General features: G+C 61.2%; 4 protein-coding genes across 6 annotated transcripts in view; 2 read left to right on the forward strand and 2 right to left on the reverse strand.

Moving 5' to 3' along the window:
- Positions 1–1,433: 1,433 nt before the first annotated feature.
- Positions 1,434–12,280, reverse strand: RGS11 (regulator of G protein signaling 11). Its single transcript, XM_035021794.1, has 17 exons — positions 12,246–12,280; positions 11,779–11,875; positions 11,650–11,700; positions 11,369–11,475; positions 10,582–10,633; positions 10,395–10,453; positions 10,087–10,163; positions 9,815–9,896; positions 8,577–8,645; positions 7,276–7,305; positions 7,129–7,190; positions 6,913–7,026; positions 6,702–6,817; positions 6,494–6,581; positions 6,260–6,398; positions 2,567–2,649; positions 1,434–2,478 (listed from the first exon to the last, which is right to left on the reverse strand). Exons 1-17 carry the CDS (start codon positions 12,261–12,263, stop codon positions 2,355–2,357), a joined length of 1,368 nt encoding a protein of 455 aa, XP_034877685.1. The 5' UTR covers positions 12,264–12,280; the 3' UTR covers positions 1,434–2,354.
- A 2,800-nt stretch (positions 12,281–15,080) lies between these two features.
- ARHGDIG (Rho GDP dissociation inhibitor gamma) lies at positions 15,081–17,326 on the forward strand. The gene is made up of 6 exons (XM_035022403.1): positions 15,081–15,153; positions 16,242–16,421; positions 16,504–16,587; positions 16,668–16,744; positions 16,826–16,889; positions 16,993–17,326. The coding sequence occupies exons 1-6, from the start codon at positions 15,081–15,083 to the stop codon at positions 17,190–17,192; spliced, it is 678 nt and encodes a 225-aa protein (XP_034878294.1). The 3' UTR covers positions 17,193–17,326.
- A 188-nt stretch (positions 17,327–17,514) lies between these two features.
- Positions 17,515–20,669, forward strand: PDIA2 (protein disulfide isomerase family A member 2). The gene is made up of 11 exons (XM_035022404.1): positions 17,515–17,710; positions 18,359–18,565; positions 18,636–18,769; positions 18,850–18,987; positions 19,061–19,177; positions 19,261–19,386; positions 19,459–19,656; positions 19,751–19,871; positions 19,952–20,133; positions 20,391–20,501; positions 20,625–20,669. Exons 1-11 carry the CDS (start codon positions 17,515–17,517, stop codon positions 20,667–20,669), a joined length of 1,575 nt encoding a protein of 524 aa, XP_034878295.1.
- Positions 20,670–21,071: 402 nt separating this feature from the next.
- The window catches only part of AXIN1 (axin 1), a 55,212-nt gene continuing 48,349 nt past the window's right edge, over positions 21,072–27,934 (reverse strand). For 2 of the 3 annotated variants that reach the window (XM_035021795.1, XM_035021796.1), the window contains exons 8-11: positions 26,029–26,274; positions 24,052–24,159; positions 22,133–22,300; positions 21,072–21,955 (exon numbers count right to left, since the gene is read on the reverse strand). In XM_035021795.1, coding sequence (XP_034877686.1) covers positions 21,829–21,955; positions 22,133–22,300; positions 24,052–24,159; positions 26,029–26,274 — 649 coding nt within the window. In that variant the 3' untranslated portion in view covers positions 21,072–21,828. The remainder of the gene's footprint in view (positions 21,956–22,132; positions 22,301–24,051; positions 24,160–26,028; positions 26,275–27,934) is intronic. The other variant, XM_035021797.1, reaches the window with a different exon arrangement.

The following is a 27,934-nucleotide window of genomic DNA, read 5'->3' on the forward strand; positions in this document are numbered from 1 at the left end:
CCCGAGGACTTTTTCTGCATGGCCTCTAAGTGCAGCTCAGGTCTGAAGATCCGCCGCCCCCCGCACAGTCACCCTGGTTCAAGTCAGGAACCCAGCCTGTGGACGTGGGTGTGTGCCCATCAGGACAAGCAGGGGTCCCTGAGGGGTGCAGCGGCCCAGGTGGCAGGAGCCTGGGGGGGGGGGGGACTCTGCCAAGGAGCAGGACCCTTGTCACTGTGAGAAGCTGCTGCCCAGCCCACACGGCCTCAGGAACAGGATGCAGTGACAAGTCCACAGATGAAAATCCCCGGGGGTAGGGCAGGGCTAGGGGCCATAGCAGGGCCCCTCAGCATCCCAGGGCCCGCCGCAGTGCATGGAGGGACCACCCTGCAGGTCCTCAGACCATGGGCAGGAGCTAGAGGCGGGCCCAGGAGATGCCCGCACTGGTGGGCATCGTGCAGCCTGGACTTGCAAATAAAGCAGCCGTGCCCACGGTCCCTCTAGGGCTCTGATCCATGCCAGGCTCCCTGTGACTCAGGCCTTAGGGCACAACTGGCCAGAAGATGCTGGACTGAACACCAAGAGCCTCCTTTCTCCCCATGACCTCCCGGGACTCAGGTTCCTGACTCTCCTGGAGCACTCAGGCGTCCTTGTCCAGCCAGAGCACAGACGGCATTCCCCACTGTCCCCTCCGAAGACCACCGAGTCTGCAGCCTGAGTCCAGCCTGACAGCTCAGTCCCCTCTGCTGTGGACCCACTGATGTGGGACCCTCCGTGACCAATGCTGTTGATACCCGAACTCCCCCCACTGTCCACCACCACTGCCCAGCTTGCACGCGCCTCACACCTCAAGCCACACAGACCACATGCCTCACACGCACAACCATGCATGACTCGCACCTACCACATGCCTCACGCACACTGCATGCCTCACATCTACCACGTGCCTCACACGCACACAACATGCCTAACGCCTACCATATGCCTCACACGCACACCGCGTGCCTCACGCCTACCACATGCCTCACATGCACACATGCCCCACGTGCACACCACATGCCTCACGCCTTCCAGATGCCTCACACTCCTACCACATGCCTCACATACACCACGCATGCCTCACATAACTGCATGCCTCACACACCATGCACACCTCACGTAACCGCATGCCTCATGCCTACCACATGCCTCACACCTCTCACACCTACTGTATGCTTCACATGCACACACGCCTCACGCCTACCACATGCCTCACACACACCACATACCTCCCATCTACCACATGCTTCACATGCACACATGCCTCACGCCTACCACATGCCTCACACATACACGCCTCATGTTACCACATGCCTCACACACGCCTCACGCCTACCACATGCCTCACACACACATGCTCACACGCACACCACAAATACCTCACACCTACCGCATGCCTCACACGCACACATGCCTCACGCCTGCATGTCTCATGCACACCACACATGCCTCATGTGCCATACGTCTCACTCGTGCACACCACACACTCAACCCACAGTCCACAAGTCGGACCACAATAGGGTGGGCTCAGAGTGAGGGCAAGGGTCTTTTATTTCTGGGCCGGGTGTGGGTGGGAGTGGGATGGGTGGCACCCCCCTCTGGCCTGACAGAGCTGCACCCCAAAGGAGTGACTGTACTTCACCCTGGGTCTGGCATCACCCCCTTCCCCAAGGGTTCCACCTGCCCTGGCCATGGACCGGGGCCAGTTGTCACAGGTGATGACACTGGAGTCATGTCTGTGCAGCTCTGGCAGAGGAGTCCCAGCCTCGAGGACACCAGCTGGAGGTGTCCCTGTGGGATGAGGTCTGGGACACTCACAGTGACAGCCACGGTGTGGGCAAGACCCATGAGGACAGCTCTGGGCTGGTCGGAAGGCTGAGCACGGCCCCAGCGTAACTGGGGACATGGTGTGGGGTCCCTGCAGGGTCACACTGGGCCAAGGGCTGTGGATAAATCTGCCCTGAGGCCTGCGGTTCCTCATGATAAGTGCCCCCTGCTGGAAACCACCTGGTATTCGCCAGTGATTTAATGAACTGCAGACCACAGAATGCCAGGGCCTTCATGTGGCCTGATCTGCTTGACCCACCTCATCCTACCTTTCTCCAGGTGACCCAAGCTCAATGACACCCCTTCCCGGGAATCAGCACCTGGCCCAGCCCCTTCTGGGGAGGGGAGGGCTTGACAAGGGAAAAGGTGGGAGACCAAGACGCCCTTGGGCATAGGGGCAAGGCGGGCCCTCTGGGCATTAGGGGACGCCCACGCCAGGGGTCTCAAAGCTGTGAGGACCCCGGGCAAGCAGTGAGGATGGCCACTTCCCCCTCCTGCTTTATGCCCACCTAGGTGCCCCCGTCACCACACTTAGGGCCACTGGCTGCAGCCACAGGCTCCCCAGAGGTGGAGGCAGGAAGGAGAGCAGGGCTGGGGCTTGAATGCCGCGGCTTCCGCATAAATGGGAACAGCCTGTGGAGGAGAGCGGACCTGAGCACAGGGCAGTTGTGTGGGTCCCGCCTGCCTCACTGCCCGGGGCACAGGGCGCGGCCCAGCTCACCTTCTCTTGGCCTCTGGGGGAATCACAGCTTCTGCCAGCAGGTCTTTGTATGCGGAGGACTTCAGGAACCTTGGGTAGGAGTCCTGCAAGAGATGGCGTTCAGCCAGCTTCCGCTGGGGGTCTAGCCTGGCACTGCGGGGGCCCCTGCCAGCCCCAGAGACCCCCGAGTGGACAGTGCTGGAGGCAACCATCCCAGACCTGCCCCGACCATGTCAGACAGACTCAGGGAGACCTGGGCTCCTAGCCAGTGGGGCCATTAACCCTCAAAAGGTGGGCAGGGGCCCAGTGCCCACACTCGGAGGAGTGAGCCATGGGACCTCCAGTGGGAAATTCCAAGTAGTACCTCCCCTGGTTCTTGGTGTACCCCAAGAGTGAGGGTGAGGACATGGAGCAAAATAAAATGCAAGGTTGAGAAAAACTGTATGGTATGCAATAAAGGAGAGAAATCTACGAACCTGTTTATATTTTTAAAAGAAAAATATAAATATTAAACAGTTAATTTTAGTGGGAAGACATAACTAGATTTATTTGAAATGTACCTTGTTGGGCGCCTAGGTGGCTCAGTTGGTTAAGCCACTGCCTTCGGCTCAGGTCATGATCCTGGAGTCCCAGGATCGAGTCCCGCATCGGGCTCCCTGCTCAGCAGGGAGTCTGCTTCTCCCTCTGACCCTCCACCCTCTCATGCTATCATTCTCTCTCTCTCAATTAAAAAAAAAAAAAAATCTTCAAATGTACCTTGTTTGTAGACTGAATTTTGAACCTGTGTAGATACTTTACATAATTACAAAACAAAACAAGGAATAATCAATTCCTATACATCAAAGGTAAAGGGGAATGAGTGAGCTGGGCATCCAGAGGGTGACAGCACCCTGACCGCACTCAACGGAGCTGTTTAAGGGGCGTCCCCAGGACCAGAAAAAAGTAAACCACTGTCGGTGAGTGCATCGTAAAGGGCAGTGCTGTGTCGTTCGGTTGGGACTCCTGAGTGAAATGGGAGGAAAAGCGAGTGAGCCATTATGTTAGCCTGGCTGCAAACCACGGTTTTCAGTGGGTTAGCGAGGAAAGAGATGAAAGTCAAGAGAGCTGAAGGAAACTGTGTAATCCTGCATCTGAATTAGCCGTGTCAGGATGAACTCCTGATATATTCTACCTAAAACACTTCTGTTTCCTAATTCTCTTCACTGAAAGGCCTGCAAACAAGCCAGGTGACAACGAACTCGTCCGGCGTGCAGGTCCCTATTTCCAAAGAGCCTAGAAGGGCCAGGGCTGCCTGCGGGAATGGTGCAGGAGGAGCCTGGGACAAGCTGCGGCAGATGTCAGAACACATCAAATGCCTCGGGAGCCAGCGGGGGGGGGGGGGGGGGGGGGGGGCCCTCTGCACAGCAAGGAAGAGTAAGAACCATGTGAACGAAACCCGCCATCTACTGAGAGCATGGATTTACTGTGGTATTAAAAACATCTCCAACTCACTGACCATCCTTGGCAGACACGGTGGGTCCAAGTCATTATTCTGAAAAGTGGAAAATAAGGAATGAGGCATTGACTGTGCCCTCCCTGGGGAACCACGCAACAAAGAGCAGGCGAGGGGAGATGCCCTCCGAGTATGTGCCAGCTCGTCAACAGAGGCAGGGACGGGCCGGCTCTGCACCCAAACGGAATCGGGTCTGGCCGGCAACTGCCAGAGGCTGCTCACAGCACAAAATGGGAGACAGCTGGGCCCCACGTACCTCCTGATGGGAGGACACACCGAACACCATCTCTGAGGAAAAATACTGTCCACGAAACCAAACACACACACAATAAAACTGAAGATGAATCTGATCAAGTCTGAAACATCACTACCAACATCCAGAAACACACGCGACAGAAAAACACTCCAAAGACACCGCGAGGGCACCGTTAGTATGGCCCAGACTGTGAGCAACTACAGGACAAAGGACCTCCAACTCCTTCAAAACAAAAACCATACTTCATTTTTTTTTTTTAAGATTTTATTTCTTCATTTGGCACAGAGAGACACAGCGAGAGAGGGAACACGAGCAGAGGGAGTGGGAGAGGGAGAAGCAGGCTTCCCGCCAAGCAGGAGCCCGATGCGGGGCTCGATCCCAGGACCCCGGGATCATGACCCGAGCCGAAGGCGGACGCTTAACAACTGAGCCACCCAGGCGCCCCCAAAAACCGTACTTTAAAAAGAGATTCAAGAGGAGCGCCTGGCTGGCTCAGTCAGAAGGGTGTGCAACTCTTGATCTCAACGGTCGTGAGTTCGAGCCACATGTTGGGTGTAGAGATTAAATAAACGTAAAAAAGAGGTTTGGGGCGCCTAGGTGGCTCAGTGGGTTAAGCATCCGACTCCATCTGAGCTCAGGTCTTGATCTCAGGGTCATGAGTTCAAGCCCCATGTTGGCTCCACACTGGGTGTGGAGCCTACTTAAAAAAGAAAAAGAGGTTTAAAAAATTTATTAACCAATTCTAACATATGTACTTTGCTTTGGACCCAAATTCAAGCAAACTAAAAAGAAAATAGATATTTATAGGCTGCGGCATTCAGAGAAGACCCCAGAAATGTCTACACCCTACCCTATGGACCTGTGGTCGTGTCTTACAAGGCAAAGGGACTGAGGTGGGGAGATGCCCTGGACTGGACAGGTGGACCCAGTGTCACCATGGGGCCTAAAAGCCAAAGAGGAGCCTGTGGAAGGACTGGAGCGACAGGCTGGAGATGCTCCACTGCGGGCTATGAGGACGCAGGAGGGGCCACTTGCCAAGGAAGGCACTCTCTCCAGAAACTGGGAAAGGCAGGAAACGTGATCCCTACCCCACCCCAGAGCCTCCAGAAGACGCCAGCGCTGCCCACACCTGACCTCCGCCCCAGGAGACCCGGGTTGGACTTCTGACCTGCACACGGTGACGGAATAAAAAGTCGCCGTCTTACGGCTCTGGGTTTGTGGTGATTTGTTACAGCGACAACAAGAGACTAGGCACAGAGCCCAAGTGGGGAAGTTTGGACCCTGACCAGCTCTTTGAGAACACCGAATAAATATCCCGTGTTCATGTGTGATGCTGGCATCTGGGGTCACACTGGAAAGGGAAGGAGGGGGTCCACATCCTTTAGAGGATCCTGAATACACAGACAGAAGTCTGAAAATGGCTTGAAAGTCACGGGGTCGGGGCAGTGGGCAGAGGTGGACGAGAGGTCAGGACCGGCCCTGAGCTGACTGTTTTTGAAGTCAGGCAGTAGGAACATGAGGATCCATCATTTTACTATACTTCTGTTTACATTTGGAATTTTCCATTAACTTTTTTCTTTAAGATCCTATTTATTTATTTGACGGAGAAAAAGAACGCGAGAGCAGGTACACAAGCAGGGGGAGCAGGAAAGGGAGAAACAGGGTCCCCGCAGAGCAGGGAGCCCGATGTGGGGCTCGATCCCAGGACCCTGGGATCATGACCTGAGCTGAAGGCAGACGCTTAACAACTCAGCCACCCAGGCGCCCCCATGTTAAAATACTTTTTAAAATCACAACTGGACCTCTCCTTAAGCAAGAGGCTGGGGCAAGCCCTCCGCCCTCTGAGCCTCAGCTTACTCCTCTGTAAGGGAGAGCCTAAGCTGCAGGTGTGAACTGGAGAGCAGTGGGGAGGGGCTGGCCCCCACGGGGCAGGGTACTGCCACGCTCTCCGGGCCCGCACGCTCACCTTCTTCATCAGCATGTAGATATGCAGCTGGGCATCATCCAGCACGTAGCGGTGGGGCTGCTGCAGTCCCTCCAGGGTCCGCTCCATCGTCCGGCTGTCGATGTTGACCCAGCGGGCAGCACCAGGGGCCAGAAACTGCCTGTGTCGGCGGGAGGGGGAGAGGACACAGGCCCAGTGGGTGTGGGCTCCACATGCCCGCCCGCCACCGGCCGGTCCCCACCCCTCGGCACTCACTGGTACACAGAGTCCACCATAGCGTGGACCTGGGCCTGCCCTCCGTGGCGCAGCTCCTCACAGGCCTCCCAGAAGCTGAGGTTCTCAGCTGGAGGTCCACACGCCAGGTGAGGCCCACCCGAGCCGTGGCCAGGGCTGGCAGAAACCCGGAGGGTCCTCGGCAGCAGTGCCCTCCCAGGGCCCTCGAGCAGGGCATAGGGCCTCTCACCACTGAACTCGGTCCTCAGGAAGTCCATGAAATGGGCCCGTCCCAAAGGGTCTTCCAAGAGCTCCTGGAAGCTGAAACCCCATCGCTCCACGCGGAGCTTCGTGGGCACAGCCACGCTGAGGGGACACGGAGGGGCTGGTCAGGAGCACAAGGAATGGGCCGGTGGGACGGAAGGGTGGGGAGCAGTGCCCCTTGCCCACCCTGGGCTCACCTGGGTGCATTCATGGTCCAGTAGGTGTCATCATCTGTGACCCAGGGGTTGCTGGGCAGGCACCCTGACATGATGGGGTCGTGTGGCCCATGCTGGCTGCTGAACTTCAGGTACCTAGGGGGTGGGGGGAGGTGCCAGGGGCCAGTGCAGGGAGAGGCCGTGGGGACACGGGCACTTGGGGAAGGGTCTGCACTCTGGGCCCCCCAGCCCACTCACGCCTCGAGGCAGATGGAGGACTTCACCCGGGCCCTGGTCAGGGCCTTCCTGCAGCGCTCCATCTAGGACGCGAGGCCTATGAGGTGGGGCCTGGGCTGGGGGTCAGCCAGCCCAGGCCCCTCCCTGCCACCCACCCCTAGGACCTACCTCCTGCTTGTAGAACTCCATATTCTTGGTCTGAAAGGGGCCAAATGGGCTGCAGTTAGAAGGCAGGCCCTGTGGGGACTGACCACCCACCCTGGGCTCATGAGTCCATCCTTCGGCTGGTGGAAAATGGCTCAGGACCCCGCCTTGCCCCTTGAAGCCCCCTCCTCTAATGGAGGCGTCTGGCTTTCCAAAAAGCATCTGGAGGCCTCTAGTGCAGAGGTTTCCAGAATGTTCCATGGGGCCCACACACTGTCAAAGTACCTTACAGTTCCCCAGTTGTCCCTATTTCACATTTTCAAATGTATTTAGGTCATTTTTTAAAAAAAACTAGCAGATAGGGCGCCTGGGTGGCTCAGCTGGTTAAGTGATTGCCTTCTGCTCAGGTCATGATTCCAGAGTCACGGGATTGAGTCCCACATTGGGCTCCCTGCCCGGCAGGGAGTCTACTTCTCCCTCTGACCCTCCCTCCTCTCATGCTCTCTCTCTCTCACTCTTTCTCTCAAATAAATAAATAAAATCTAAAAAAAAAAAAAAAAAAACCAGCAGACACATGAGAGATACGGCCACAGGATCACCATGGGGGACTTAGTCTTGCTAACTTGTGCTCAAGGTTATCCCATCCTGTTCAGAGCTCAGAGCGTGCCTGCCGCATCCTCAGGGCCAGGTGACAGGCTGACCCTTCCCAACACCCACAAATTGCTCAGGATGCCTGGGATCTCCAATGTTAGTCTTGGCTCTCTTTGGCCGACCTTATAATGAGGAAATTACAAACCTGTGATCGTGAACTACAACTTAAAAGTCAGGAAGAAGCTTTATCTGGAAGGCACTAGATATTGTATATTTTGGGTTTTGTGGGATTGGAACAGAGGGCTCAGCTGCTACCAGGTCTGGACATGTCCGTCCAGCGGCCACCAGAGGCCTTGGAGGGAGGTGGCTGGCTCAGCCCAGGCCTCTCAGGCCCATGGCTCTGCTGGGCACATCTCCAACTGCCCTGGACCCTGGGGCTGTCCCAGCCTGGGCAAGAGCTCCCACCCTTCCCAGAGCCCCATCACACTTACTTGTACCCAGTGTAGCAGGTTGGGGAGGCAAGAAGTGAGAGTTAGCAGAGGCCTGGGAGTGGGGGTGTAGGCAGGGGTGAGTAATGCCAGGAGCAGAGCAGGGCCTCTTGGTGTCAGGGTCAAGTGCCATTTGGATGGATGGATGGATGGACGGACCGATGGGCAGCCCCCACGTTGGGGTGGGGAGACATGTATCCAGGGGTGGCGGGGAGTGGCCTGGGGGCATGTGTGCAGGGCCCTCACCATCTGCACTCGCCCAGCTGTGCAGGAACTGCGCTCTGGACCCTGCTCCAGGACGCTGGGGACACCTGGCTGCAGACGGAAGGCCGAGATGAGGTGGGGGTACGGCCCAGGTGGGCTGCTGAGACCCAACCCAGCCTTGTGTTCCTGCCCCCCACCCGCCTCCATAAACTGAAGCTCTGCACCCGCACGTCATCCTGTAACACGGAGAATGACATTCGGAGGAACTGCAGAGGCTGATCCTCCTCTCTACCTGTCCCACACCTGCGGGGACCTCCCCTTAGGCGAGCTCACCTCCCTGCTGGGCTCCTGACTGCTCACACCACAACCCTCACCATCCTTCTTTTTTTTTTTTTTTAAAGCAGGCTGTGTGCCCAGTGGGGCTCAAACTCAGCCCCAAGACCGAGAGTTGACTCCACTAACTGAGCCGACCAGGCACCCCTCTCACCACCCGTCTTGAAACGGTCACTTGCCACGCATCTTGCTGCCCTGACCTCAAATACACATGCTGGTCTGGCCTCTTCCTCACCGCGGCCCAGGGCGCAGCCCTTATGCCCGCTGCCCCGGAAGCTCCAGCTGCCGTTCCCAGAGTCCCCTCCACTTGGACCCTCGCCCTGCATGGCCCTGCCCTCAGCCCACATACACACCCTTGGGGCCACGTCCACCCCACCTTCCTCCCCCCACCCACCCACCTGGCCCTCAGGCGCAAGATGAGCCATTATTTTCCCAGAGACAGCCACCCCCCCCACACACACACCCCGGGTGAGGTGCTGGACCTGTGGGTGACTCGCTCTGTTTTTATTCACGGATTTTTCCCACAGGAACCCCCACTCATGGTAGATCTGACGGCTCCACAGCCCCACACTGCCGGGGGACTGCAAACCACCTGCCCAGACCATGGCTCTGGATAAGGCCTAACTCCAGGCCAGTGCCCCCAGAAGTTCTTGGCCTGTGACCCCAGTCCCTTGATGCTGTGGATAAGCCTGGCTCCACTTTGCCTCCTCCCTTAGACCTCAAAGAAACTGGTTTGTTGTGCTGTGTGGATTGGCCCTGCGATCTCTGGGTTCCGATGGGTCCCAGAACGAGAACTTCCTGCTGGGACCCCGAAAGCCCCATCCTTACCACAGGCTCAAAATGTAGGTCCAGAGACAGCATCTGAGGGAGGCACACAGACTCCCAGCAAGACCCCACTGCTGAACAAGAAACCACACCCCCCTCTCCCCACACACAGGGGAGCTTACCGGGGGCCTGTTCACCAGCCAGTACGTCTGCTCCTGACATGCAATGACCAGCCTGTCCCCCTTCCTGCGCTGCTTAGCTGCCCTGGGGGGGGTGGAATTGGGGGAGACATGGCGCCCACCGTAGCACCTCCCCACCCCCTCCCCACCCTCAGACCAGAGCCTGGTGGGGAGCCAAGCCTGGGCAATGGTGTCTCTGGCCCCACAGTGCCCGGTGTGGTACTCCTGGGCCTCCCGGGCAGTGCCCACTCCGAGTGAGCAGGGCAAGATCTTACCGTAGTTGCTCTCGGGCCTGCATCACCACCAGGTCCCACGTGTGGTTGATCTTCCTGTGTAGCTGGTCATAGTGTTCCTGGGGGATGTCGAGGTCTCCACTGGGTAACCCCTCCTGTGTCCAGCGTGGGGGTGCAGACCACCCACCTCCCCGCTGAGACACATAGGGATGACGTGTTTGTGTGTCTGCACTCTCCTGGGGCCTAGGCTATGTGCTCCAGGGCAAACTGTGAGGCCCCAGAGCCAAGAGGCCAAGAGCAGGACTTGGGTTCCTCTGGCTGGACTCAGCCGAGGGGCAGGGGGGTCCCACCTTCTCGTGGCCGACCAGGGCCCCCTGCTTTCGGATGTTCTTCTTCGTCAGGTAGATGGCTGGAAGGACAGGGGGCCAGGCTGCAGAGGAAAAATCTCTGCCCCTCGACCCTTGTGGCATCACTCGGGTGGGAGGGCAACAGTGCTAGGAACTTGTCCCGGGTTAGAGCCCACTCCTCCTCACTCACCATAGTCCAGCTCAGCAGCTGGCCACAGGGTGCTCGTCCAGAAATAGGGCGTCTGGTATGGTGCAGGGACAGGGTGTCCGGGACCTCCTGGGCCTTCCCCACCCCAGGAGTTGTCCACCTTCCCAGATCCCTTGGGAAGGGGGTGGGCTGGCCAGGTGGTGTCTCAGAACCTGCCTGTCTGCCCACAGCCTGGAGATTCACAGACCACTGGCCATTTTCCCCACCTGGAACTGAGTTCTGCTCACCCCTTGGGGCCCAGTGCAGGCACTGCCTCCTTGACTGGGCTCCCTGAGTCCCTACTGCCTGGTGGGGTGGGGTGGGGCCTGCCCAAGTCATGCATGTACTCAGTCTGTGCTGAGGACTGTGGGTGAGGACTGAGAGCAAACCCTGCCTGGGTCCCTGTTGTAGCCACGAGGCCAGGCAGGGGAGCTCCACCGTGATTAGGGATACACAGTGAGATGCCAGGATCCTGTCCTCAGGTACCACACAGACTTATTCATGAGCGGGGGCTTAAGGACTCTCGGGGAAACCATCAGAATCCTCCACAAGTACTATACCCTTTATGGAGGCCCTGTTGTGGCCTCAGAGAAACTAAAGGTCTCTCCCCTTAATCGGGTCTTTCTACCACAGGACACTCATAGTCCAGGCCTTTCGGGGAGGGGCAGCGGACCCAGGCCTGTGATGACATCACCACTTCCTACTCCAAACTCAGTCTCCCCCCTTCCACAAGTCCCCTCTAGCGGGGCTGCTGGTTTGGGGTTCCCACCTGCTCCCAGTTGCACCTGACCTGGAATCTGTAGGATGTGTCGTCTGGCCGGAGCACAAGGCTGCGGGGGCTGCGCAGAGAGTATAGGTAGCCGTGCTGCACTAGGAGGGTGCCCAGGTGCAGGGCCTCTGGCGGGAGGGGCAGGGTGGCGAGCGCTAAGCCTGGGAGAAGCAATTTGGGAGCTCTCCCTCCCCAGTGCACTTGGCTCAACATTAACACCTGTGAGCCCTGAGCAGGCCCAGCCTTGGCCATCAGCACAGCGACCCCGGGGCAGAGGGCAGGGGGCAGGATAACCCCCTTACCCTCCTCTGAGATGCAGTACTTCTGGACCAACCAGTCCACGACGTCGCTGCCTGCACACCAGAGACTGGCATGGGGCAGGGGTAGGCGAGGCAGGGCCGCCACCAACCCCGGACCCGGCGGCGCCTCACCAGCCACGGTGTGGGGAATGACGGTGATGCGCAGGCGCTGGTTCCGCATCTCCACGCCCTGGTCGGGGTCCTGCATGCTCACGACCACCCGCTCCATCTGAGCGAAGGGGGGCCTTGAGGGGCTGTTCCGGCCGGCCTCCCCCCACCCCCACATCCTGATTCCCCGCAACGGGCCGGGATGCCCGGGATCGGTGAGCTCAGAGAAGATTAACGCGCATGATGGTGGGATTTGGGGCCGCGGCGGGCAGCGGAGGAGCGGGGGAGGGGGAGGGGCGGAGGCGAGGGCCGCTCCCCTCCCCCCCCAGCCCCGGCCTCCGCCGCCTCGCCCCGCCTCACACAGTGCCATCGCCCCCAGACCCGCGTCCACACTCGTGCGCACCCGCACCCACCCCTCTCCTGCCGCTCCCGGCCTCGCATGCCGGGAAATCCGGGGGCGGGGGACGGCGGGACCCCCACCCAGCACCCACCTTGCTGAGATGCGGCATCTGCACACCCCGGCGTCCGCCGGCCATGGCGGCGGTGAGGCCAGATGGCGCGTGGGTGTGGAGCCGCCCCCGGCCCGCACGCCCCGCCCCCGGCCCGCACGCCCCGCCCAGCTCGCCCTGCTAGCTCGGCTCCGCAGCCCCGCCGGCCCCCGGCCGTGTGAGCCTCAGCGCCCGCACGGTGTGGGGTCTGGAGTCTGGAGGAGTCTCCCCCCGCGTCAGGAGAAACTGAGGCCCGTGGGAGGGGCCCCGCCCCCGGCTGGTGTGCAGGACTGTGAGGGAATCGCAGCTCAGCTGGGACAGGTGGGGGGGCTCAGGGAGAGGAGGGTCTCTAGGAGAGGCTCCTTGTGGGGGGAGGTGGGGTGGGGAGGGGGACACCGGTAGCACCTGCCTCGCACAGCCAGCCCCTGTGTGGCCTCCTCGGGATCAGGCCACACTCGTGGTGGAGGGGGCTGTGCAGTCAGGGCGCGGGTTTTTGTGCCGCAGGAGTGTGTTTGTTATTGGGACGCCGGACGTCACACCGTGTCAGCGCCTGCAGGCTGGTGTGACACTGGAGGGCTGTGCAGGTCCATCGAGGCCTGGGGGGATGGCAGAAAGCTCACTTCCCCCAGCTGCACGGACACGTGGGCAGGACCAGTTGGGGAACAGGCAGAGACTCCACAGATGCAGGACATCTGAGACTGTGGGAGAAGAGCTTTATGGAGAGAGAGGCTCTGAGCGCCCACCCCCCAGCCCCCACCTCCAGACACACTCATGGTGCACCTGCATCCTCTAGGCTCAGGGCCCCGTCCTGGCCCTTTCTCTCCCTGCTCCAGCAGCTTGGCCACTACCACCCCACAGCCCTGTTGCTGGACACTTTTTTTTTTTTAAGATTTTATTTATTTGAGAGAGAGCGAGAGAGAGCATGAGCCGGGGCGGAGGACAGGGAGAAGCAGAATCCCCACTGAAAGGGGGCCCAAACACATGGGACTTGATCCCAGGACCCCGAGATCATGACCTGAGTCGAAGGCAGACGCTTCACCAACTGAGCCACCCAGGCGCCCCCATTTTTAAGAAGTTCAAATAGGTCTATTTCTGCTTTTTTGGAAATAGAGTTCCTCTCCTCCCTCTGGGGGTGCTGGGGACAGGGCAGGATAGATGGGGGTGGCCCTTGGCTTACAGCCTTAGACTGATCCATTTCTACTGCTGACAAGGCCAGGTCCAGGATGAGCTGGGGCAGGGGGACCGGACTGGGGGCTACCTCTATCAGGGTACCATCCTTCCTTAGATCCCAGTGAATTCCCACCCATCCCCACCCACACAGGTGGGGTCAGGCTGGTCCCAGGCCTGACGGTCCTTTCTGGATGGGTGGGTATCTACAGAAGCTGAGGGCCACCAGAGGCCATAGCTGTCCCCAGCCTCAACAAGTGGCTTCTGGACCAACTACCCCCCATCCCCACCCCCGGGGAAAAGGCAGCAGAAATGAGGGAATCCTGCCTTGGAAAGATTGTGGACAGGTGGAACTCCAAGGGGGATGGACACCAAGCCCATGTGTCCCCTAGCACCCATGGCCCTCCTCTGCAGAAGTTTTGGGGGTACAGGTGGGGGAATCATAACACGGTCCCCTGACTGGGCTCTGGTGGGGGTAGGGAGGCTTTGTCCACGCAAGATACTCAGGGGCAAAGGAGCCAAGAGTGGACGGGGATCTGTTTGTGAAGCCAGGGTGGCAGGGGGACCCTCTCCCTCTTGTTTTATGCAAAAGGTAGTATGATGCCTAGGTGTCCTTAGAAATGGGGGGGCAGAAGGAGTATACAGAAGAAAGGGGGACTTGGTCTGGTATTCTACCTCCTCCACTCAGACCCTTGATCCGGCCGTCCCCAGCCTGACGCACAGCTCATCCCTGTTCCCTGCACTGGCTGCCCCCATCTGCCCACCCCAAGGTTTGCTTAGGCATCAAGACCAGAAGCCCCTTTTGTGCCCCTCAGCCCTCCCCCACCAGGATTCTGCTTTGGATCAGTGTCCTTTCCTCCTCAAGGACAGGGTGCTTCATTATGGTCTGGGTGTAACCGCCCAGAGACCTGCAGCACACCCACGCAGCCCAGTCCATAAACATTAGACTAATGGCTGTGTGACTGACTCCATGTTGCATCTCACTAGGAGGGTGGGACCCTTGTCTCTGGGTGATGAGGACACAGGTCTCTCTGTGCTAACGCCTCCGGGATGTGGAGCCACAAGGCTGCGCAGACACTCACCCCCATCCGCATCCCGCAGCTCCCAAGGCTGGGCAGACTCCAGGAGTCCCCACTGCCCAGACAGAAGATCCGGTGGGGGTGGGGAAGGGAGGGGAACCTGTCGAGCCCCAAGTGCGGCCTGTACCGCCTGCAGGTAATGAGAGCCTAGGGGCCTGGGGGAGGCGGGGAGCACCTGCTCCACTGGGCGCCCCCAGCCCCACCCGCCCCTCCCAGAGGGCTTCCCCGGAGAATCCCCCAGACTCTCACGGGCGCCGTGGGGGAGGGGCCGCTCTGATGGACAGAGCTGGGTGTAGCCTGGGCCGGCGGCTGGGACCGTCACCGCGGTGGCTGTGCGGGCTTCGGGGGCGCCCGCGGCGGGGACGACCAGGTGCCGGCGCCGTGCGGGCGACACGCGCGTCTCTGCGGGGCTGCGCGGGGTCCGCGGAGTGGCTGGGGGCGCGCGGCGCGGGCGCGGCGCTGGGCGCGGGGGGCGCTCCCGGCCGGGATGAGCTCACCGCAGTCGCGCCGGGGCTGAGCGCCGAGCCGGGCGGCGGCGGGGCGGGCGGCGGCTCCTCGGCGGCTCCGCGGCGGAGCCGGGCCGCGGGCCACCATGCTGGGCCTGGACGCATGTGAGCTGGGGGCGCAGCTGCTGGAGCTGCTCCGGCTGGCGCTGTGCGCCCGAGGTGAGCAGGCTGGGCTGGGGCCAGGGTGGCCACGTGGGCGGGGGTCTGGGACAGGGAGGGTGGAGGGTGGAGGGTGGGGGGTTGGGGAGGCTTCAGCCTGGGGCGGGGGCTGGGCCTCCCCCGCGGAAACTTTGGGGGCGCGCGTGGGGAAATCCTGGCGCGGTCCCCCTACTGGGCTCTGTCGGGGGTGGGGGGCTTCGTCCAGGCCAGATACTCGGGGCAAAGGAGCCGAGAGTGGGCGGGTCTGTTTGTGAAGCCAGGGTTGCAGGGGGACCCTCTCCCCTTGGGAACCTGCTCCTGAGATCTCCTCTCCCTTGGGTGGGGCTGGGGCTCCTTCAGGGCGTGTGGTGATCCCTGAGAAGCCTGGCGCACAGTCGGAAAGACCCTGTCCCAAAACACTATGGGAACGGGCTTAGAGAGACCCCTGCCCCAGGGCATCATGGCAAGGGGCTCTAGGAGACTGAGTCTCAAGGCACCCAGGGAGGTAGCCCCAGAGCATAAGCTGAGGGATTTAGAGAGAACCGCCTCTACGACCCAGGAGCACCCCCGGCAAGAACCCCTAGGACAGTGGGAAGGTATACAGAGATGTGAAGAGATGTAGTGGGCAGAGCCTCTGCTCTAGGGAAGACCCTGGAGGTCAGCGGTCCACAGTAGTGGCCTCCAGTCCTTGGGGCTATCCCCCTTTTAGGGTCTGCCCCCGTGCCGCCCCATCTTTGGCCTCAGAGTCAGGGAGGAGCCCTAGATGGATGGCTGGGCCAGAGAAGGCAGCTGGTGCCTCAGGGATGTCACTTGGCTCCATCTCTCAGGAACCTTCTCCAACCCCCAGGGCCCTTCCTAAAGGGTTCGGGTGTGGGTGCTGCTCAGTCTCTTCCCAGCCCACCCCTCTCCCTGAGCCCCCATGCAGCACTCCCTCTCTGAGCGCACATCCCCTTCCCTAACCCCCACCTCTCTCCCTGAGCCTCCATTGCTTCCTTTGAGTTCCTGTGGGCCGTGAGCAGCACAGCTGGCCAGATGGGGGGCCTCCAGTATGATGAGTGAACGCCGGGGTCCGCTGGTGGCAGCGGCTCACGCACCTCCCCAACCCCCAGTCCTCCTGACTGACAAGGAGGGGAGACAGCTGCCCCCTGACGAGGCACTGGATGAGGCTGTGCCTGAGTACCGGGCCCCAGGGAGGAAGAGCCTCCAGGAGATCCAGCAGCTGGACCCGGATGATGAGAGCCTGGCCAAGTACAAGCAGGCACTGCTGGGGCCCCTGCCCCCTGTCACGGGTATGCACAGCCCTGGGCTGGGAGGGGAGGGGAGGGGCGAAGGCCAGGGAGAGCACTCTGGTGACTTCCGGTTTTTCCCCAGACCTGAGCCTGCCCAATGTGCAGGTGACCAGGCTGACGCTGATGTCTGAGCAGGCTCCAGGGCCCATCACCATGGACCTCACAGGTACTGCCCCCCTTGGGGCTCCTGGGGCAGGGTCTGTGATATCCCAGGAGGTCATTCCCTAGCTGCACTTTCCCTAACAGGGGAGCTGGCCGAGCTGAAAAACCAGGTGTTTGTCCTGAAGGAGGGTGTTGATTACAAAGTGAAGATTACTTTCAAGGTGAGGGTAGCTGTCATGGGGGATGCCTGCCAGCTCAAGGTCAGCCCCCCAGAGGGGCCCTTAACACCCTCTGTCCCCCAGGTCAATAAGGAGATCGTCAGTGGCCTCAAGTGTCTGCATCACACCTACCGCCAGGGCCTGCGTGGTGAGGGCGGCAAGGCGGGGCTGGCCCGGGGGCGGGGGGGGGGGGCTGTGGGGAGGGTCAGGTGGGGCAGAGCATGGCCCCTGACAGCCTCCCCCTCCCCCAGTGGACAAGGCCGTGTACATGGTGGGCAGTTACGGCCCAAGCGCCCAGGAGTATGAGTTTGTGACCCCGGTGGAGGAAGTGCCTCGAGGAGTGTTGGTGCGGGGTGCTTATGTGGTCACGTCCTTCTTCACGGATGACGACAGGACAGACCACCTGTCCTGGGAGTGGGGCCTCCACATCTGCCAAGACTGGAAGAGCTGAACGCCTCCCACCCCAGGGGCTGTCCTCCCACTCGGGGTCCTGCTTTTCCCTGCCCCTCAGTCACTGATCACACCCCCCACACCCTCTGCTCCGTCCTGGGACGCCCCCTCCCTGGGCTGGCACTGTGCCCCAGACAGTCCTATTAAAGTCGCCTTGTCTCAGTGCCCTGGGTGTTGCTTCTGTCTGCCTCCCCTCCCCCGGGGTGGGTGGGGGGAGCCTTGTGGCCTTATCCTCCTGGGACTAGGACTGGGCGCCACGTGGCAGCTGCAGCTTGGCCCCCGGCCCCCTTATCTGCCCCCTGCCTCGTGGGCCCGGCACTGCCATGGACGGCCAGTTCCTGCTCCCGCTGCTGCTGCTACTTGGGGCCTCAGTCCTGTGGGGACAGGGCCCGGGGCCGGGGGAGCCCGAGGAAGAGCCCCCCGAGGAGGAGGTCCCTGAGGAGGATGGGATCTTGGTGCTGAGCCAGCGCAACCTGGGCTCGGCCCTGCGGAAGCACCGCTCGCTGTTGGTGCAATTCTGTGAGTGCACGGGGCCGGTGGGCTGGAGGACCCCCCGGGGCCGCCCAGGGGGCTCAGCCCCCCACCCTGGGGGTCCAGGGCTTGTGCAGTGAGAGGGCTTCCCCACTGAGCACTCGGCCCCCACCGTGCTCCTGGAAGCAAAGCCCTGGGACTGAGCTGGCCTGGGGGGGATGTCGTGCAGCTTGAGCAGGGGAGGATGGGACTGGGGAGGGAGGTGCAGGTGCAGGGAAGACCCTTGATCATCGTCCGTCTGCAAACTCTTTCTGTAAGGGGCCAGATAGCATTCAGGCCCTGCTCATTCTGTAGATTTTTACAAACGTTTACACATGGGAAAGCCATTCCTAGGTTGCAGGCTTCCACAAGCGGACACAGGTGGCCAGGCTGCTGGCCTCAGGGAGTGGCAGCTGGAGGATTCTTCTCAAACACGCTGGCAGGATGGGGCCGCCACTGCCCCCCCGACTTGGGGCCTTGGGGAGTCTGGCTCTGGGGCAGAGGCTCAGATGGGCCCCCGAAGGAGCGGGGTGTGTGGACAGGAACGCTCCCTGCCAGATCTGACTGACGCCAAGGTCTCCCAGCTCCAGCTGGGCGGGAGCCGGGGCTAAGGCTGGGGCCACGGAGGCCCGGGGCGCTCATGACCCTATCCCCCAGATGCCCCCTGGTGTGGGCACTGCAAGGCACTGGCCCCTGAATACAGCAAGGCCGCTGCCCTGCTGGAGGCAGAGTCCGCCAAAGCCAGGCTGGCCAAGGTGGACGGGCCTGCCGAGGCAGAGCTGACCAAGGAGTTTGCTGTGACGGAATACCCCACGCTCAAGTTCTTCCGTGACGGGAACCGCACACACCCGGAGGAGTACTCTGGTACCAGCAGCAGGCACCGGCGGGCAGGGGCGGGGCTGGGCTGGGCCCAGGCTGAGGGGACTCTTCACAGGCCCCAGGGAGGCCGACGGCATCGCTGAGTGGCTGAGGCGGAGGCTGGGGCCCAGTGCCACCCGGCTGGAGGATGAAGAGGGCGCCCAAGCACTGATAGATGGCCGGGATGTTGTGGTCATTGGCTTCTTCCAGGTGAGCTGGTGCCACTGGGGTCCAGGCCATGGGAGCAGGGCCTGTGGTGCCAGCTGACCTCACAGGCTTGGGCTCCTTAGGACCTACAGGATGAGGATGTGGCTACCTTCCTGGCCCTGGCCCAGGACGCCCTGGACATGACCTTTGGCCTTACCGACCAGCCAAAGCTCTTTCAGAAGTTTGGCCTCACCAAGGACACCGTGGTCCTTTTCAAGAAGGTGGGTCACAGGGCCAAGGTGGGTGCTGGGGGTCAGGGCTGTGGCTCCTGCTGACCGACCCAGTGCCGTCCAGTTTGACGAGGGTCGGGCCGACTTCCCAGTGGACGAAGAGCTGGGCCTGGACCAGGGGGACCTGTCGCACTTCCTCCTCATGCACAGCATGCACCTGGTCACGGAGTTCAACAGCCAGGTCAGCTGGGCTGTAGGAGCAGTGGCAGGGGTGGGGGCGTGTCTGTGGGAGCCAGCGCCCGTCAGTTCAGCCTGCCCTCGCAGACCTCTCCGAAGATCTTCGCGGCCAGGATCCTCAACCACCTGCTGCTGTTCGTCAACCAGACGCTGGCCCAGCACCGGGAGCTGCTGGTGGGCTTTGGGGAGGCAGCTCCCCCGTTCCGGGGACAGGTACTAGCTGGCCCGGGGCAGGGAGGGGGTGGTAGGGAGGTGGGCTGCCCACCACAGACTCCCTGTTGGCAGGTGCTGTTCGTGGTGGTGGACGTGGGTGCCGACAATGACCACGTGCTGCAGTACTTTGGTCTGAAGGCCGAGGAGGCCCCCACCCTGCGCTTCATCAACATTGAGACCACCAAGAAGTATGCGCCTGCGGATGGCGGGCCAGTCACCGCGGCCTCCATCACCACATTCTGCCACGCCGTCCTCGGGGGCCACGTCAAGGTCTGCTGCTGAGTTGCCCACCCGGGGAGTGGGGGGTGGGAGCAGCGGTTCCCAGGGGAGATCGCCACTGGAGCCCCTGGCCCCATCCCCCCAGCCCTACCTCCTGAGCCAGGAGGTGCCCCCCAACTGGGATCAGCGGCCGGTCAAGACCCTCGTGGGCAAGAATTTTGAGCAGGTGGCTTTCGATGAAACCAAGAACGTGTTTATCAAGTTTTGTGAGTGTGGAAGGCAGTGGGTGGGGGGCAGTGGGCAGTTGGGGGTCCCTGCTGGCTGTGCCAACGCGCCGCTGCCTTAGACGCCCCGTGGTGCACCCACTGCAAGGACATGGCTGCGGCCTGGGAGGCCCTGGCCGAGAAGTACAAGGACCACGAGGACATCATCATCGCAGAGCTGGACGCCACAGCCAATGAGCTGGAGGGTTTCCCTGTGCACGGCTTCCCTACCCTCAAATACTTCCCAGCGGGGCCGGGTCGGAAGGTGAGGCGGGACCCCATCTTCCTAGGTCTGGGGCTTGGTCAGCACGTTCCTCCGGCGGTGGCAGGAGACGGGGCCGGGCCTCGAAGGGCGTGGCCTCGGGTGGGCAGGGCTTCGAGGGGCGGGGCGCCGGTGGGCGGGGCCTCGAGGCAGGGTGTGGGCTTGGGGGTAGGGCCCGGCTTGAGGGTGGAGCCTACATGGGGTGTCGGAGGGTAGGGCTGAGTGGGGTATATTCTCCAGAACCTGGTGTCCCTCCTCAGGTGATTGAATACAAGAGCACTAGGGACCTGGAGACCTTCTCCAAGTTCCTGGACAATGGGGGCAAGCTGCCTGCAGAGGAGCCTGCAGGGGAACCCACAGCCCCCGACCCGGTGGGTGCCTCTGTCCCAAGGTTCCCACTCTCTGGACAAGCCTGACATGTGGCACTGGGGTTGCCAGGGGTAGGGGTGAACCAAGGGTGCAGCTTCAAGCTGGGCCTCTGTGACCCTTTCCAGGAGACACCTGCCAACTCCACCACAGAGCCCAAAGAGGAGCTGTAGCTGCCCCCCCATCGCCATCTGGTGCCCCCACAACAGTGCCCTGGGAGCTGGGCAGTGAATAAAGAAAGAGCTTTGGTCCTAGACTGTGTGTGTGGTTCCTGAGCACGCCTGGCCGCCTGGCCCTTGGGGTTAGCCAGATAGCCTCCTGGGCCCCGTTCCATCTTGAGTATGGCCTAGCCCTTGCCCCCATCCCTTTTGGGTAGATTCCTGACTCAGATCTGAGTCTGGGAACCCACCCCTCTCCAGAGCTCTGTCCCCGTGCCTCCAGAAGACCCTCCAACACACACACACACACACACACACACACACACACACACACATTTAACCCTCCGAGGCCTGCAGGGGATGGCAGGCCATCCAGCCAGGTCCCATGACAGAAGACAGGTATACTCCACAGCCAGAGAAGGTTCAAAAATGATTTTATTTCATTATTATCCAAGTACCTTTGAAAAGATAATTGTACAAGTCAGCGCATGAAAAATGGGCAGGGGCAGCCCCCACTGGCCCTGGCCTGAGAAATGTACATATTTACATGGGCCCTTAGAGGGGAGGGGCCCGGGACCCGCTAAGCCAGCGCTCTGGAAACAAGGGTGGAGGAGGGAGAGCGCTAAGGGGCTCCATCACCGGATCCACACAGTGGCAGGCAAGAGACAAGCTGTGTCGAAGGCACTCGGTGACATGTACAATTTACAGAGGCCCCCACAGGGCCCCTGGCGCCCTAGGCCCAGGCCAGGCCTGACCGGGGTACCGTGTGGCGGACAAGTCCCAGAAGGAGGGGCAGAGCCTGCGGTGTGAGCGCCAGGGCCGAGGAGTGGGTGCGTCTGCCCGCCGTCAGCAGCGGGGCACCGCTGGAGAGGGTGTTCAATGCGGCGCCATGGCGGGCTCCCCACTCAGGCGGACTGAGTATCACTGAGGAGCGGACAGGGCACCCTCCTTGTCAGCTGCAGGGTGGAGGCCTGTGGGACCACGCAAAGGGACCCCCGCCCATCTGCACACAGATGGACCCAAGAGGAGGCCGGCTGCGGGGCAGGCAGCACCTGGCCTTCTCCCAGCAGCTGCGTGAAGCACACAACACAGCACGACCCTCTTGACGCTCTGCGTGCGGCCCCAGCCCCTGACAGACGCAGGCCCAACCCGGCACAGAGGCCAGGCCCACCTGTCAGTCCACCTTCTCCACCTTGCCAATGATTTTCTCCTCAAAGACGGGCAGGATGGTCTCGTCTTCCCGAACCTCCTCAAACACCACTCCGCAGTCAAACTCATCGCTCACTTTCTTGAAGTAGTATCTGCAGGACAGGGGCGAGAGGAGACGAGAGCCTTGTGCCCTCCTCTCCAGGCCCGGTGGCCCCACCCTCCTCATGTGAGCGGCAGACCCTGCTGCCCAACTGCTGGGAGCCGACACCGAACACGTGCAGTGACCACATGCAGGGTCCCCTGCCCCTAGCCAGCCCCTCGGCTCTCACCTGTAGTTGCCTTTCTTGGTCAGCAGCTCCTTGAACTGGCCCAGGGTGACTGCACGGCCCCGCACCAGGGTCCTGTAGGGGATGGGCTCCCCGCAGAAGTAGTAGGCCACCACAATGCTGTCACACGGCTGGGCACTCCCACTGCCCGCCTTCCGCTGGGACTTCGTCCTGGAGACAGAGGAGCAGTGATGACTGCTGGGCTCGGGGTCTCACAGGACACACCCCAAAGGGCCTCAGGACCCCAGGAAACACTCAGCAAGGACCAGACAGTGGGCCTCGCCATCCTCAACGCCTCGTGTGTGAAGGCCCTGACACCCCCTCGCCCGGAGCGCCACGTCCAGCCCCTGGGGGCCTCACTCCATGCGGTGACCCATCCCGAGGTGCCGGACCTGAGCCGGCCCCATGTTCTCTCAGATCCACAGCAAGGACACCAGCTCATCTCTCATCCGCCCGCCCACCTGCCCCACAGCAGCCAGGGCCTTGGTTTGCCCACCACCCTCCTGCACCCACTGCATGGCCTCAGGCCTCCCCGTGGTCTGAGCTGGCTGCAGGGGGGCGGGGGGCAGCACCCCCTACCCAGACCACATCACTGTGGGCGAACAAGCTTCTCAGGGCCAGAACCCATGGTGGATCCTAAGACGCCAGGCTCCTGGAACCAATGCAGCTCCCGCCTCTAGGCTGGGCTGCACTCCCCATATACTAGGAAAGGCCTAGAGCCCTAAAGCTTCAGAAGCCTCTCAAGGCCAGTGGCCAGACAGACCGCACCATGCACGGATCTGGAAATGGACCTGCCCCATAGCAGAGCGCCTGTCTGAAGAGCAGAGGCAGTGGCCAGCCAGACTTGCAGAGAAGGGCACGAGGCCAGCACCGTCTCCTGCCCAGGACCACGCATCCTGACAGGTGCTGAGCAGCTGCCGTGTCTGTGACCACAGTCAGCAGCCTTCAGCAGGCCAGGAGCTCTCGTCCCCATGACCGCTCCAGAGCTGCCCAGGTGCACGCGGACACGGCCCTTTGCCCCTGCCAGCCCCCTGCCAGCCGGGCGTGCGGCGTCCTGTCAAGAGGCCATCTGACCATCTGAGCTCACGTGGGCTCTTCTCTCCCTGCGGACCCTCCCTCTCCCTGGTGCTCCTGGGCACACACCAGGCGGCCACTTGGGCTATGTGGCCATCCATTGCTCAAGCCAGGCTCCTGGGTGCCTGCTTTCCTTCCTTCAGTCCTGCAACCTCACGTGGGGGGGTCCTCTGGGGCCCGTTCTCTACAGAAGGGAGGCGGGGTCCCTGCTTCTCCAGAGGCCACCCTTAAGGAGTGAGCTGGTGGGGAGACTGAGTCACTCAGGCATCCGGCTGGACGTGACAAAGCATGGTCTGGGATGAAGTGGGGGACCCCCTCTTTCTGCTCTGTCCTGAGCAGAAGTGCAGGGATTGGGCGGCCAGCACTGTCTACACGGGGGCCCCAGCACCCACGCTGCTCCACACAGGCCTGGGGAGCGGACACGCCAGTGCATTCCTGCGTTCCACAGAAGAACAGGGCGAGGCTCAGCGTGCGCACAGCACCCAGACGCACCCACGCCACCGGGGCAGGCGCTTTCAGGCGGCCGAGCCAGGGCAAACACGGCCAGTCACACACCAGTGAGCCCCAGGGCCGGCCGGGAAGCTCAGGAAAGTAAAGGCGGGTGGGGGGCGTGGCCAGAGTGGAGGAAGCAGAGCAGAACTTCCTCTGCGGCCTGCCGCCCACGGCAGGCCACGTGTCACACGAGGACGGCCTGCGTCTCCTTCCATGGAGACACGAAGCTTGAGCCCAGCCCCATCTCTTCCAGCGCGGCGCCCCAAATCCTGTCCTGGGAAGAGCGGCTCCACCGCGGGCCTGGCCCGCGCGCGGTCTGGGTAAGCAGTACCGGGACCCGCGGAGGGCGCACGTACTCTGTCTCGGAGAGCTCCAAGTCCGACACGGCTGGCACCACGCTCAGCACGGGTGTGCACACTGGCCTGACGCAGGAGCGCCCCCGCTGGATGACCTCCTGTACATACCTAGGGAACAACCACGTGAGTGAGCCGCAGGGGCTGGGCTCCGCGGTGACAGTGGGGCCACAGACCGGCACACGGAGCAGGGCCCCAAGAGGGCCCGTCACCACCAAACAAGGCTCCTACTATGTGAGCAGACAAAACACCAAACCACGGCACTGGAATATCAAGGGCTCGTCGGGCCGGTCAGGAGACTGGTGCTGCTTCAGTCAATCCAGAGTTCCCAGACTCCTCACTGGATGACAGCTCCCGGGACCACACTCGGGAACCACCACTCTGAGGCACCAGGGTCTTGTCACTTCATCCACACCGAGAAGGGCCTTCTGCAGAGGGCCTGCCTCTGGCCACCTTCGTGCTCACAGCTCTTCCTCATCCGCGCTCCACACCGCTCCATCCCGAGCAGCTGGGGATGCCTGTCCCGGGGCCGGCTGCCCAGCGGCACCTCTCCACATGGCTGCCCGCCCCAGGCGTGATATTGTGCAGCCCTGGCAGTGACTTGTCTTCTGCCAACCGGGGGGGGGGTCACCCCACAAGGAGCGCGGGGACGGCCCAGCACCCCCACTGCTGTCTTTGGACCTTCACTCGTGTCTGTGGCCATTTACAAAAGGCCTACACGCCCTGGCCTGACAACACGTGCAGACACCAACCACTGGCCAACACCCCGTCAGGGGGCTCACAGCCCGAAACACGCATCCCTGAAGGCTTGTGTGCCTGTGCAGTGTGTCCAGCCAGCAGGGCAGGTGCAGGGCCCACTGGGTGCTGGTGGGAAGAGCAGACGCAAGCCCGGCACCCCCAGAGCATGGCAGGGACAACGGTCCCACACAGATCCTGCGGACAGTCTGTGCAGAGAGAGCACCTCCTACCCACACGCCCCAGCCCTTTCCCAGATGGCCCCCTGCTCCCGTCGGCCCCGTCAGACCCCAGGCATCCCCCGCACCAGCCCAGGCCTCCTGTGCCGGGCTGGCTCTCTCGCTCTATGCTGACAGGATCACAGGGTGTGAGACAGGCGCCATAAACGTGGCTACCCGCAATGGCCAGGGGACACACTCAGACTTGGGGCTCTGCCCAATGAGACAGGCACTGACACAAGCCTCCCCAGAGCTGGACAGCCCCACACACGGGGAGGTCCCTGGGAAGGATGACCAGCGACCACAGACTGGACAAAGGGCGCCGGCAACGTCCGAGGAGAACAGGGCCACCGTGTGACCATGCTCTAGGCGCTGGGTGGGAAATGCAGATTTCCAGGCCCCCCTCAGAGACCCTGATCCCTCTGGGAAAAGTGACCTCAAGGTCCAGCTGAAAAAGTGGGGAAACAACATTCTGGCCTGGAGAGAAGACCTACTATCACAGAGGGGTGCCCCCAGCAAGGGGGATTCTGGTGCTGGGGTCCCTCCAGGAGACTTTCACATCTGCCTGTACTCGAGCAACGCTGACCATCCTACCTGCAGATGGCACAGTTTACGGCCCCCCCTTCCTGGGGCTGCAGAGGCAGCTAGGAACCCCAGGAACCCACTGTGAGCTCAGCCTGCACAGCAGCCAGGGTGACCTGACGGCAAGCTCTAGCTGCTCTGTGTGGCGACAGGCACCGCGGGCTCCCGCAAAGACACGGGAGGAGTACGCTCACAGAACAGAGAGGGCCCCCTCTCCGTCCCCAGAAGGACAGTGTAACGACCACGTGCCCTCCCAGACCCTGGTCACACAGCAGGGCTGCTTGCCATGCCCCACGCGGCCCTCGGGGGAAAGAAACCAGGACTACCAGCGGGCGGCCAGCATGGGGGCCTTAGGCCTTGGGAAACCTCAGCCCCAAAGCAGTACCACAGAAGCTAGAGTGGCCCTAGCAGGGAGTGCGGCCTGCTCTCCCTGAAGCCCCCATACCTCTGCTTTGAGGGTAACTTGCTGGCTCTCTTCTCTTCCTCCTCCAGACGCCTGCGGGCCTCCTCCAGCTGGGTCAGGGGGTTGGGGGCCGGGTTGGGTGGCATGGTGGGGTCTTGAATGAAGAGGTGAGAGGGTTGGACGGAGTTCCGGAGCTGAGCACTGACCCAAGGGTGCACGGCCCCAGGACGCTCAATGGACAAGGGCCTGGAGCTCTCGTGGGCCTGCTGCTTCTTGGCGCCAGAAGACCTTCGGGAGCAAGAGAACAAGGCATGGCAGCATTTGAAAGCCTGGCCACAGGCGGGTGCCAGGAACCGGGCGGGGCAGGGGAGACCAAGCGCAGCACTGACCCTGGCCGCCAGGGAACGTCCACAGCTTCTCCCTGTACACACGGTACACACGTTCCTTTGTGGCACACTTCTTTTGTAATTTTTAAAAAATATTTATTTGAGAGAGAGAGAGGCGGGGGGGAGGGGCAGGAGGGAGCCTCAAGCAGACTCCCCACCAACTGCGGGGCTCGACCTCACGACCCTGAGACCATGACCTGAGCCACCTAGGTGCCCCTTCTGTAACAAATTTTTAATAACTTTATTATGATATAAATCCTATGTTACATAGGCTTTTTTTTTTAAGCTTTTAGTTTTTAAAAAACATTTTAATATCAAAATAAACGTGCTTTATGAGAAACCTGAAATATACAGAAAACTCAAAAAATACATAAACAACCCAAAACCTCATAATTTTGAAATACCTACTCGGTTGGTATATTCTCTTCCCTGTTAAAAATACTAATTGGCGTAACTCTGAACATGTAATTTTTTCTGACTTTTCCCCACCTGTGCCTTTCTTACTAAACATAGAAAATGCTTTATGACTGTGCAGTTACGCCTCTGCTCAACCCGAGTGAGTTCCAGGGAAAACATCAGCCTCTTTTAGCCATGGCTGGAGCCCTCGGAAAGGGGGTTTAGCACCAGGAAGGAGCCCCAAGAAGAGGGCCCCCTGAGGAGTGGGGTAGGCTCAGTGCCCTCATGACCTTGGAAGTGCCCAAGGCTCGACACCCCAGGGGGCGGTGGGCTCTTCCTCCTAAAGAGACCTCCCTCTGGGGCCCAACCCCCACCCCCTCCCCACCCCCATCTGTACCCAACCTCCCCTCCCCCACTTCCTCCCAAACCCCATCTCCCTGGAACCCCTCATCTCGCCACACCATCCCCTCCAATCCATCTCCCCCCACCCCTCCTCCCACCCCCAGCCTCCTCTCCCCATCTCCCCACCCCCATTCCCTGTCCCCCATACCTCCTGGCCCCACCAGGTCCTCCCTCTCCCTGCCCCCCAACTCTAGAGAGACCAAAGGAACCTCAAGGGGATACTGAAACACCGTCATTTAATAAATAACAGCTTGTCCTAACAGCAAGCACCTTCCAACCTGAGACTGTTTCCAGATGTGCCTTTTACTCTTCAACCACAGAAGCCCTCTGTTCGGGGAGGGAGGAGTGGCCAGGACAGAGCCACTCCTTGTGAAAACCCCAAAAAGAAAGAAATCTAGAGAAACCAACAATCCACCCCACCCCAACCAGAACAAGAGAGGGGCTCTGGAGAGACCCCTCACCCAGGACAGGTTTTGTGACTTTGCTTGTCCCCAGGGCCATGTGGAGACCAGACTCGGGGACCCAGACACGGGGATCCAGAGGCGGGCAGCGCCACCCCGTCTCACCACTCAGGACGCCCCCCCTGCCCCCCCACATACTCCACCCTCCCCAACCACGTCCAAGATGGAGGATCAGGCAAGTCTGAGACTGAGAAGTAGGGGAAGCCCACCCACCACGCAGCAGATGCCACGAGCCCCAGGGCCCAGGCAGGGGCTCTGGGAGTGATGTGATGTGTCCGCAGGCCAGGGGTGTGTCTGAGCCAG

Source organism: Mirounga leonina, unplaced genomic scaffold (assembly GCF_011800145.1).
Source record: "Mirounga leonina isolate KUSES-001 unplaced genomic scaffold, KU_Mleo_1.0 Mir_175, whole genome shotgun sequence".
Lineage (NCBI taxonomy): Eukaryota > Metazoa > Chordata > Mammalia > Carnivora > Phocidae > Mirounga > Mirounga leonina.

Excerpts from the sequence above, each read along its gene's own strand:
- ARHGDIG (XM_035022403.1), top strand. The coding sequence starts at position 15,081 with ATGCTGGGCCTGGACGCATGTGAGCTGGGGGCGCAGCTGCTGGAGCTG. Across the intron at positions 15,154-16,241 it reads GCTGGCGCTGTGCGCCCGAG|TCCTCCTGACTGACAAGGAG; the intron begins GTGAGCAGGCTG and ends CCCAACCCCCAG. Across the intron at positions 16,422-16,503 it reads GCCCCTGCCCCCTGTCACGG|ACCTGAGCCTGCCCAATGTG; the intron begins GTATGCACAGCC and ends GTTTTTCCCCAG.
- RGS11 (XM_035021794.1), bottom strand. Across the intron at positions 10,164-10,394 it reads CCCTGGTCGGCCACGAGAAG|GAACACTATGACCAGCTACA; the intron begins GTGGGACCCCCC and ends GACATCCCCCAG. Across the intron at positions 2,479-2,566 it reads CCCCCAGAGGCCAAGAGAAG|GCTGTTCCCATTTATGCGGA; the intron begins GTGAGCTGGGCC and ends TCTCCTCCACAG.
- PDIA2 (XM_035022404.1), top strand. The coding sequence starts at position 17,515 with ATGGACGGCCAGTTCCTGCTCCCGCTGCTGCTGCTACTTGGGGCCTCA. Across the intron at positions 19,178-19,260 it reads TCACGGAGTTCAACAGCCAG|ACCTCTCCGAAGATCTTCGC; the intron begins GTCAGCTGGGCT and ends CTGCCCTCGCAG. Across the intron at positions 19,872-19,951 it reads GAACGTGTTTATCAAGTTTT|ACGCCCCGTGGTGCACCCAC; the intron begins GTGAGTGTGGAA and ends CCGCTGCCTTAG.